General features: G+C 40.9%; 1 protein-coding gene across 1 annotated transcript; it reads right to left on the reverse strand.

Moving 5' to 3' along the window:
- Nucleotides 1–4820: 4820 nt before the first annotated feature.
- On the reverse strand, nt 4821–11634 carry LMO4 (LIM domain only 4). Its single transcript, XM_044674844.1, has 4 exons — nt 11612–11634; nt 10758–10854; nt 10216–10371; nt 4821–5617 (listed from the first exon to the last, which is right to left on the reverse strand). Exons 1-4 carry the CDS (start codon nt 11632–11634, stop codon nt 5609–5611), a joined length of 285 nt encoding a protein of 94 aa, XP_044530779.1. The 3' UTR covers nt 4821–5608.
- Nucleotides 11635–11867: the final 233 nt, after the last annotated feature.

The following is an 11867-nucleotide window of genomic DNA, read 5'->3' on the forward strand; positions in this document are numbered from 1 at the left end:
CGTGTCTCACCGGCCGGTCCTGTAAATAGGTCTGTAGGTATGTCCAGAGGAAGAATTCAGCTTAACTCCTTTCCCCGGGTGGCAGGTCCTGACTGGGTAGCTGGGAGTCCAAGTCCCAGGAATACAACCACCACGTAGTATTTCAGGAAGGAGAGGGCCAATTAAAAGAAGTCCTTTTTGGTGGCTACCAGTCAGCCGTGCCTATTCTAAATGGACCTCTGCCAAACATCTTTTCCCAGTGTCATTAAAAGAACATATAACAGAATCAATGGATTTTTGTCCTATGCTTTATTAGGAGTGATTTAAGAGATACAGTGGCCCTGTTTACACAGCTGTAACATGTCAGGACCTGTAGTACATTATTAGCTGGAGGCCTCCAACTTGCAGTCCATTCTCCGCAGAATCAATCTGACTTGAAAACATCCCCTCTAGGAAAAGGCACACATCTCCGACTATCAGAAAAAGGCCCTTCCCATACAACGGAAAATGGGCGGAAGGTGGAGGCGACTGGCTAGAATGTCTTGAACCGAGCAGCCCTGACTTGTCTTCTCTGCCCTCTGCCCAGAAGAGGAGAGGACGACCTCGTGGAGGAGCCACGCGCCTTCTTCCATAACCGGACTTCGGGCCCGTAGCTGGACGGTCTGCCCTTTCAGCTCAGCCTCTCTGGACTCTGGCTCCAGAGCAGGCGAGAAGCCGCTTGCTTTTTAACATTCACCCAGAGCCCTGCCAATCTAAAATGGCTGCTCGGTAATACTTTAATTGCAGTTTTATGGAAACAAATTGCTATTTAACTGCAATGAGCATTTCTGGGACTCGGCTTAACTAACAATATAGGCAGGGTATTAGGAACAAAGTGACAAAATCCACCTGTCGTCCTGAAGTTCCAACAGCCTCTCCTAAGACCTCAGTCTAGGCACAGCACCTGGGAGAATGTCAGAGTCGATAAGGCTTTAAATAACTAATGGCAAAATCCCCATCACTTCCTCAGTGTCAATGGGACAGGCTAGAACACAGGAGGAACTCCTTCGCTAGACACTGGTAGATGGCAGTTGGACGGTAGGCATCATGAGACCTTGGGGAAGTCACTTTAACTTCTCTGAAACCGTTTCCTCGATTATATAAAATGAGAAGGTTGGGCTAGATGACCTCAGAGGTCCCTTCCAACTGTAAATCCAAGCTCTTATGGCTCTTCCTTTTATTATATGAATTATCTGTATTTTTCAAAAAGAAGGAAGGGGAGTAGGATTTGGCATTCACTGGAAAGAGGGATAGATTAGAGAGTCAGAACCTGAGTTCAAAAACTGGCTTAGCTATTAAGCAAGTCACCAACCATCTCATAGTCTTGGTTTCTTTTCTTTGGAAACCCTCACCTTCAATCTTAATTAAAAATGGCAAGGGCTAAGCAATCAGGGTTAAGGGACATGCTCGGGGGCACACAGCTAAGAAGTGTCTGAGGTCACATTTGAACCCACGTCCTTCTGATTCCAGCCCCGGCACTCTAAACACTGTGCTACCTGGCTGTCTCCATCTTGGTTTCTTCTCTGTAAAATGAGACAGTTGGGCTAGATGACCTTAAAAGTTCCTTCCTTCTCCAAATATACGACTTCCTGGAGAGCACTTTGTAGTCATTTAAGTGCCAGCTATTTATAACAGCACCTTATATAAACAGAGGAACACCTTAAATTCTCCGATAGCCAAACACACGCATTTCGAGGGGTTTCATTTTGAATGATTGGCTCAATTGTTGAAAATATGGCTTCTTGTGTGTGTGTGTGTGTGTGTGTGTGTGTGTGTGTGTGTGTGTGTGTGTGTGTGTGTGTTGGGGGGATCCTGACCTGTGATATTATTTGTATGTCAGGGAACTCCCAGACTAAAGCCTCCCTCCACGAATACAGATTGGCATCTACTCTGTAACTCAGTCTTAAAGAATTACCCAACTCACTAAGAAGCAAAGTGACTTCACCATAGGCACGTGGCCAGGTTGGTTAAAGGAAGAGCTCGAATCCAGACCCTCCCCTCCACTCTGAAGTCTTCCCTCCAGCCCCCATGCCACCATATCTCTCGATCATCAGCCCCAAATAAGGCATTCGACTCTAAACAGAATTAACATCCTGGAAATTCTCTAATTTCATGGGGCTTCATTCCGGCACAAGTTTTCCCATTTTATGTTTCACACGACACTAACAGAACAGGTTCCGATAGTTTGTGATAAATCACGAAGGTCTGGAAATACAGTATCTCATGGCAAACAACTTGATTCCGAAAGGCTTAACATCCCGATGCCTTCCGGGATGCGTAAATCTCTTAACTAGACAGCTGGATAGGTAAAAACATTAAACCCTTTTTAGAGGGCAATCTCTTTACAAAATGGTTTCATTAATACGAGTGACAATTTGCATGATTGAGACATTCATATGTATCATAAACATAATTTAAAAAAAAAATCCAGAGTTCAGTGGGGTGCTGTCACATAGGGAGGGCTGCCCTTGATTTTTAGCGGCACTTGCTGTTAGGGACTCGGGAGCCATCTTCCTTCTATGGCATGATGAATATGAAATCAGGGCTTTTTAAAGAACAGAGTACATTTCACGGACTAATAACGGAACAAACGCAGTGGACGAAAGGTGAATGTGTCCACGTTATGTTTTTCTTTTTTGTTGGGTTTTTTTTTTCCTTTTTTTCCAAGTAACGTTTTAAGGCAGGGGGGTAGGTGAGGGAGAGAAAAAGGCTGCCTACCCCATCCCTATTCACATAAAAATAAACCTAAGTGTTTTCAGTAGCTTTCTATCCACCCAGAGCATCCCCATTAAAGCCCATTTTATTGTTTGAAATGCCTCTGGTTTCAAGGAAGTGTTTTACCTAAAGCAAGACTACTACTTAAATATTCTCTATTGTATATTCATAGCTCCATTAGTCCTTCTCCAATTTAGCACATCAAAGCGAAAGCTTCATCACTTGCTATGTGGATTATACGAACATGAGTGACATTTGTAATCTTAGAGGTCTGCAACTTAAGAAATGCTTTTAAAAGCTTGTTATTAAATAGGTAGCAGGGTTTCAGGAGCCCGCCGTATATAATAGTTCATTTAAAGTCTTTAATGAACTTAGACCTCTAAATCACTAAATGCCAGACTACATTACTTACTCAAAGTTATTAACCATCTTCTTAGTATTTCTAGGTTAGATCGGACAACCGAAAAGCTGTGGGAAATGCCAGGGGGGCCGGGAGGGGGTTACGCTCAGGAAGGAGGGAAAAAGACACAAAGTGGTTGCAATTCAGCCAACACTTTATGCTCCTCCTTTAGCGTCAGTAGTCAGAAGGACCTTTAGCCAGCATCCTACAGAATCAGAGTAAGAATCAAAAGCAGAAATCAAAGTAGCCATCCCTGTACCACCAAGACTCTTGACCGGCAACTGCCAAACACTAGATTTCAAGCTTCTATGGCGTTTTTGCATTTTCTTCTTTCTAGAAAAAAAAACAAAACAAAACAAAAACTCACCAGACTAAAGTAGGGTGACAGCCATCTTCTTTGTCCTATTTATAGAAGGCGTATAGTTTTAGAATGACCCCCTACCACCACACCACCCCGCCTCCACCCCCAGTGGGAAACGTGGAAGGTACCAAATGAGGCCTTGGTGGGGAGCAAAGCAGGAGGCCTCAACGGGAAACTGGCTGCTGGTTTTAGATATGCAGAGCTCGACTTCTACGATTATGTAGCCTATCTGTATTACCACAGACCGTGTATGTATCAGGAGCTTCCCGCGTCACAGATAAAACAAAATAAATACTATTTTTAAAAGCAAAAAGGAAATCAAAAGTCTGAGTATCAACACACTTCATTTTATTAGCCTGCGATAAAAAGTCGTAAGTGAGATTTGCCAACGGTTAATCCGTCTAGTCCCCCTAGCAGCATCGGCAACTGTCTAAGAGTTGCCAGGGTTTCTCTCCATCCCAGGCACTAGACGTGTGCCTTCTGGGTCATCCAAAATGTCTTTTCCCCAGGGTGTCTCAAAGGGGGATGAGGGAGCCATGGGTAGATGCTGGGCAGGCTCAAAACTAGTAAATAAATATCTCAAGGATAGGGAAGGCAGAGAAAAGAAAAGAGCAGAAGGGAGGGAGGGAGGAAGGAACAAAGGGGCAATAAGAAGGGAAAAAATACCCCAAATAAACAGATCACACTATACACCATATCTCCGTACTTCAAACTCAATGGGAAACGACTTCTTCCCACCATCAAAGATGGCCATAAAATGAGCTCTGGGCTCCTGTCAGCTAATGGAAGCTGCAAACAGGCACCTGCAAGGTTTAGAGATGCTATTTCCTTCCAAAACCATAAACTGGAGAAGAGGGGGGAAAAAAAAAAAAAAGACAGACAGACATTGGTCATTAGGCCTTTTGCTTTAACATGCTTTTCTTCAGTATTCTCCAAGTGGAAAGGGGCTGAGGAACAGTCAGATGGCGAATACATGATAAATATTTATCTCTATGTATGTGTACCTATATAACACGCACACGCAACACACACACACACACACACAGCTTCATTGCTACATGGGAGAACGGTTATGAGATGCTCACTAGTATCAGAATTAATATTCTGAACGGGGGAAAGAAAAAGCTGTTTTGAAGCTCTACCCGGGTATCTCTGCCAGAGATAACATGGTGAAGTAGTTTGAGGAAAGCCTTATTGGCAGAGAGTGGGAAAACAAAGATGACACCTCCCTACCCAAAATAAATAAAATGAACTTGCAGTCAAAGCAACACAAATAAAAAAGTCTTCAAAATACAGGACAAAAAAAGTGTTTAAAACCAAACACGGTTTGGTATTTTCCTTTTAAGTTTTTATTATTTAAATACACCATACTAGAGCAAATGTCTCTGAAAATATCACAAATAAAAGATTTGTCTTCATTCAGCAAATTAGAAGGGGAGGAGGGGCAGAATTTCTACACAGTAGCTGCTATGAGCCTGACTTTTTTTTTTTTCCAATTTTTCCTTTTTTTTTTTTTTTGCCATGGGAAGTAGCAACATTAGGACAAAAACACTTACATGCATACATACATTGTATTTTACAGAGATACAATAAAAGTGTTTGTGTGATTGAGTATCACAAAAGCCACATCTCTTTCCTTTATCTCATGTTCAGTTTGGATTGAAACACATTTCCTTACGACACTTAAATATACAGAGAGCAAAGAGAATGTTGTTAAGGAAAAACACAGGGTACAAACTCCGGCCAGTGCCCTGCTAATTGTTAATGAGGGTAGAAAGCAGATTTGAATGCTTCTTTTAATTAGCTTCATTAGTCATTTCCCTCCCCCCCCTCCCAGCCCCCTCCCCCCCAAAGATGTCCTCCGGTGGATCTTTTTTCATATTCTCTACAGTCTCCCATTAGCCCAGGTTCATGGAGTCCTTAATGCTCGTATTCAGTCATTTTAATACACCAATAAATGTGGGAAGGGCAATCAGGAATAAAGAAGGTGCAGTGGCATGAAGCTGGCACTGGGGCTAGCTACAAAGGTGACTTGTCTACTGGAGACACATGGGATCCATCTGGGATGAACAAAATTTGAGATGAAGGCACGCATTCTGCATTACTCTGACCTTTTAGCAGACCTGTAAGAAATGGAAAAAAAAAAAAAATGGGCATCTTAGCCAAAAACCGCTAAATGTGAGAGATAGGAAACTCAAACATGATTGCTTTTGTCTTCTCCACATTCACTAATCCGCTTTTATTAGAACTACTTTCCAACTGTGACTTGACTGACGCTTTCTACGCTACTTACTCAGGCGCTGGAGAGCTAAGGCATACCATTTTCTACAGATTTTACTAGCAGGGAAAATGAGACAATAAATAGACTTTCCAAAACTTTCCGAGAGTGACGTCCTTTCTGAGGAAGGGCTTAAATTGGTTACGGGTGGCTTCCCCTTTTAGAAAAATGATGATGGAGGATGTGATGCCTTGACCTTGAAGTAGCCCCTTCCCATACTTCTAAAGGTCACATCCATCTCACCAATTCTTTTGCGAGTAGTTTGGAGTTCCAGGTACCCAAAGAGCTAACAAACTCTCTCTCTCCCCTACAATGGCTGCAGATAGCAAGTCTATGAGGTGAGAGATGCCCCATCTCTTCGCAACCTATGGATAGGATTCTTCCCTTCTGATTTCTCATCTGCTATGTTACTTAATGTTACATAAACATGGCAATACATGAAGTCAAACCCATGTGCTTCCACACTTGATATGTTAATGAATTGTGATAATTAAAAGTGCCTAGCTCAAGAGAAATCCGACTTTCATAGGCAAGTTGGAAATGATCATCCACACAGTCTTCAAATCCAATCTGTTTGCAATTACCAAAATGAAATAATATCTATTCGGTTTTGATGGTTTTTTAAATGACATTTCGAGCTTCCCAGGAAGTTTTCTTTTCACCCTTTCCCTAAGTTACTAAAAGCCTGAGGTCTATTAGTACCGGCAACCCCCCACTTTCCAGCTAATTAAAGTGGTGGAGGCTGAATTCCCCAGAGTTGAAGCTCAGTGTGAGAAAGGTAATTTGTCTGTCCAGAACAAAGATTAGGGAGCAGCCAGCAAGCATATTTAATAAATGAGCATCCAGTGTCCTCCACGATGGACACACACCCGCACGCCACCAATTATGTAACTACAAGGGAATTGCTGAGTGATATGGAAACTAGAAGACTCTCTAAATTTCCCTCGAAGAGAATAGAGAGATGAAATCTAACTCCCATTTTATTGAAAAGTATAGATAAGTCAATGCTCTCTGTACAATGGTCTGATGGAAGCCTCACTTTTAAGTGGAAGGGGGAATCGGGTAACAGGCGGCGATTTATAGAACACTATGGAAGGTATCTGAGTGTGTTTATTTGGCCCTATAGACAGGCTATAAATGTTCTCCTGAGGATAACTAAGCTTCCTTTAAATGATACGGCCTACAGGGCTTTTTTCTTTTCTTTTCCTTTTTTTAAGTCCTGACACACTAGTGCTCTGACATTTCACTCAAGAGGAGGCATCCGATTTAAAGGCTTGAAATTATTTTTCTTAGAATACACAATCAATGATGCAGAACTACATCTGAAAAAAAAAAAAGTACACACAAATCCTGTGGACAGATCTTATACAAGCCAGGGGAACTTTAAAGGGACTAAGTAAGTTGGTGTTTTCTATACGATGAGCAGTCTTTAAAAGACAATGTGGAAGTCATCAGCTTATTCTATATAGGGATACGTATGTATATATACATTATGTATGTATATTCTACTGGCACACACATACCAGTAGAAATGGAGGTATGTTTTATATGTATGTTCAACATGTAATTAGACCTACAGATAGGTTAAATGGCTACTTTTCTATATGATAAATATAGTAATGGAATAAGAAATTTGATAACTCGGCTGTTACTTCTCTGAAAAAAAGAAGCCACAGAAGCTAAATTTACCAAAAGGAAGAATTCATGAACGCTGTCCCCCTTGCTTTCTCATTAATCTACGTGAAGTGCTTTGCAAACCTTAACGTGTGCTATAAACACTGGTTGGTGTTATGTTAGTGATATTAGCAATGGAAATAATGTGTATCTGTGATATAGACTACTTCCCCAAATCATGGCTTATGAAATCACTACTAACTAAACCTATTATTCTCACCCAAAATCCAAAGATCATTCCACTGACAGGGGAAATGATTTTAATCAGTCCCCAAACAGGCAGCTTTTCAGAAAGCATCTAAGAAGCACATATTCTAAAGTGTTATTTCTATATGCTTTTTAGGTTAGGTGCGATTAACTTTTGGGACCCCCATCTGACTTCTTCTATTTCCAGGGCTCAAAAGAGTTTATTGCTAGGATTGGGTTCTTTTTCCTAGGTTCTGTTGTTCAAAAGAAGGATCCCCCAGATTCCTTTCCTGCCAAACAGGCTGGATACTATCCAGAAATAACTGACTGACTCTATTTTCTCTTTTATAGGAAAGATATATAACAGGAAGCCATGTTTTCCTGCCACCGTCTCTCTTCTTTCTCAAACTCTTCTACCTCACTGAATATAACAGAATGCAGTTTAATAAACCAAGAGAACAACACTGAGACCTTGTTCTTATTTCTCTTAAGTGTCCTCTGCACTCGGAGGCCTTGGTTGGCAAATGTGGCTGCCTCTCTTTGACCCGCTTCACAGGCCTTCTCCAATTTTCCATTTCTTCTCTACATACTACATTCTTCACCATGCGTGGTGGTGAAGCTATAACAATCATTTTTACGCTTTGCTAAAGCCAGGAAAAGAAATGGGATAAAGCAAGTGACAAACTTAAGATCCTATTCAAAGAAAAATTAAGCTTCTACATTGCGGCAGAAGAGAGGAAAAAAAGAAATCAGCCTCTTGGTTCTTGGAGCACATTTAACTTTTTTTTTTTTGCTCTGTATAAATAGGCATGACTTTACCTCTCTTTCAAAATCACTATCTATAAGTATAAATTTAACAGATTCTTTATTCTTTTAAAACTGCACTGTGAATTTATTTCATTAAAATTCACAAACATATATCTACAAACTGCTACATTTAATTTGTACTTCCTGGGTGGAATGACTTTGATATCTTTTGCCAACATTAAGGAGTCACAGTAACAAGAAATTAGGACTTTTGTACTTGGCTAAAAGCAATTGAGTTTCCTTGATTAATTGACATCATAATAAATATTTTTATTTACTTAATTTGTTCATGTTTGCTTTCCAAGACAGAGATTAAAGTTTTAATTCAATTTAGTTCATAACTTAGGTGGGGGTAGGGGATTGAGAGAGAAGACAAAGTCATTAATACCGTAACGATGGCTAAAATTTAAATTAAAAAAAAAAACAAAACGGCATTTCGTATTTGCCTTTGTAAGTTACAAGAGACAAAGAAACCTACTATTTTTCCTCCAGATTTCTGAAGCTTGCTGAATTCCTCTTTTCAGATAAATGTTATTTTTCGTGATCCTTGCAACAGACATTAATGAAGTTCCTATTGTAAATCTATAAAGAATTACCAAGTGAAGTGTGCGCTTTTTGTTTCAATGCAATAACTCAGTCCTATGCGATTGCCTGGGTTAATGATGAAAAAGTCAAATAGACTATCAGAGCTGATGGAAAAATCTATCACCAATCTGAAATTAAAATTCATCTGTGGTCAATAAGATTTAATATCCATGCAAGTGGCGCTGTAAAGAGTAAATGAATCAATGTCATCAATACATAATCAGTATGAAATATGATGTGAATAAAATTATGTGTGAGACTCATACATTTCACTCTTTTCTGGACCAGTGTGGAATGAACAGTCTCTTAACTGAAGGTTGACAGTAATTGTTACAAATTAAGCACAGTGGTTATCAAAATGCACTCACTTGCATAGCTGTAAGACTTATTAAGGAGATTAAAATAGATCTCAAACTATCCAGTTCTTGAGATGCTGAACAACTGTTGATCGGAACATTTTCCTCTGAAATGCCTTCTAACGCGCCATGATTTGTACCCGTATATAATTTACTCATCTATAAGTATGGTCCAGAGGTTTTCCAGTTATGGATCAGAGAGAGATACATAATCTTTAATGGCGCTATTAGTGGTGCAGAGAGCTTGGAGAGACTGAGAACTTTGTTTTAAATGTCATAACTTATTCAAATTTATGGGCCCACCAATCAGCAGAAATGTTCTCCTCCGGTATTACAGTATGTTTTGTAAAACTGCTATTCTAAAAATAAATGCAAAGCAAATTGGTTGTGGAGGGATGGCAGGTGTCTAGATTTCAGCCATCAACACAGGAATCTTTTCTTCATGACAAGGACCTGTAGTCCTATTTACAACCATAAAGGTTCTAATCTCCCTCCCATGGCCACCTATGGCATTCTGTTTCTGCATCTCAAAATCATTCAAGGGGATCTGGTGCTCAGGAAGTTTCCCGTTCGATTTGGTTTTGCATGCCCCAAAACAGGGCTAAAGTTAAGGCTAGAACCAAATCTAGACAAGCAGATATCCCCAGGAGGTATCCCCTCCAACCTCAGAGCCTCAGAGCATTTGCATCTGATCACCAGACCTGGACTCTCATCTGCATCTCTTATAAGGGTGTAGGCAAAAGAAAAACAAAAAGCCCAGAAAACTCAAGATTGGAAGAGGCGAGCTATCCCACCTTGCTCTAAGAAAGCTCATTAGTAATTGTTGGGTATTCACCTTCTGGTCTGACAGTAGTGGATTGCTTTGAAGTGAATTCAAATGACCATTGATGAGAGCTGTAGGTCTATCATGTTCACAAAATAAACTGCCATTGATGTAGTGAAACCGGTCTCCCGGGACCAGGCGATTCCGGCAGGTAGAGCATGTAAAACACTGGAAAGGAAAGATAAAATCCATTGGAAACAGGTGTAAAAATTAAGTCTTTTGACTCCAAGGCTGGAGCAAGCACTCAAGACAGGGGCATCTATCAAGTATGAAAACATTTGAGTTTTAAGGTTTGGTTTTGGCTTTTTCCCACAGGCAATTCCCAGGAATATCCACCCCAATTCAATGGATGCGTATTGTCGTATGTAATAATCACACAGGGACCCCCTCCCATGGAAAACGCCTCCGTGAGCCCTTCTATTCTGAAAGGGTTCCCTTGGTAGTCACGGTACATAGATCCGAGCAAAGAGTTTATACTAGGGTGAGGGAGTACCCCCAATGAGAAAGCAACGAAACCCCAAGAGCCAGAGGACGAGAGGGGGGCCAAGTGCTACCTTCAGATGATAAACGTTGCCTTGCGCCCGCATGACAAGCTCACTGGCAGGGATGGACTGTCCACAAGCGCTGCATGCCCCACTGTTCCCAAATAACCTGAAACAAAGGTGAGGGCAACCATGAATGTTTCAGCTACATCAAAAGAACTCCTGTTCAGCCTCCCCCCCTCCACCCACCCAATACTTCCCTACCCTCCAGTCCCACCAGGCTATTTTTTTTTGAGTCTCACGTTCAGAGTTCTGTAACTGATTTACATAAAATAGGAAACCTATTTTGAGGGGATGGACTAACTTCTGCCCACCACACAGGAAGAGTAAGCACTGGATTTAATCAAAAATATTGACTTACACCTCTAGCAAATACAAAAGAATTCTGTACTACACACATTTTTATCAGATTACCGAGTTCATCATAAAAAAAAAAGATACAATTCATGACTGGAGTTTAAATGCATTGTGTCCTTGAAATTATATGAAGAACTCTTTTGTACTTTAATCATATCTTGAGATATGAGTCATCAAAAGGGTTAAGAGGATTTGATTGTATATCTAAGAAGACATCATGCTCAGTGTATTGAAACTCCAGTAAACCTCCATCAGTGCAGAGTTTCCATTAGAAACTCTCTGCTATCCAGGTTGATATATAATGTGTATGGGTTAACCTTTTCAATCATGGTGTCAACACTTAAGATTTGCCTCTGCTCATCTCTTTCATCCTAACCTTCTCTCTCTCTTGATAATGAAATGCTTGCTCCAACTTCCCTCTATCTGCTCCTGAGTCCACAATTTAGATTACTTCATCTCTGCTAGCAACAAACTGAATGAAATTTCGATTTGAGCAGAAAGTAATTTACCGGGATCTGGACCCATTTGTCATCATATCTCTCTGGGTGTTTGCTGTATCACTGCAGTTTTCCTATGCAATCAAATGAGACCACAACATCTGCCATGGGGGGGAGAGGGAGAGGGAGAGGGAGAGGGAGAGGGAGAGGGCGGGGTGGGGAAAGAAGGAAAAAAGGCTGTGGGAGAGGGGGGAAAGAAGAGTAAGAGGAAGTGGAGTGGAGTGAAAAGAGATACATAATTTTCTAAATGTGTTTAAAGGCACAAGGC

Source organism: Gracilinanus agilis, chromosome 4 (genome assembly GCF_016433145.1).
Source record: "Gracilinanus agilis isolate LMUSP501 chromosome 4, AgileGrace, whole genome shotgun sequence".
In the NCBI taxonomy this organism is placed as follows: domain Eukaryota; kingdom Metazoa; phylum Chordata; class Mammalia; order Didelphimorphia; family Didelphidae; genus Gracilinanus; species Gracilinanus agilis.

Bases quoted from the DNA above. Each gene is read 5' to 3' on its own strand.
- LMO4 (XM_044674844.1), bottom strand. From the start codon at position 11,634: ATGACAAATGGGTCCAGATCCCG. The intron at 10,855-11,611 runs GTAAATTACTTT...CCTTTGTTTCAG, and splicing joins ACAAATGGGTCCAGATCCCG to GTTATTTGGGAACAGTGGGG. The intron at 10,372-10,757 runs GTAGCACTTGGC...TTTCCTTTCCAG, and splicing joins GCAACGTTTATCATCTGAAG to TGTTTTACATGCTCTACCTG.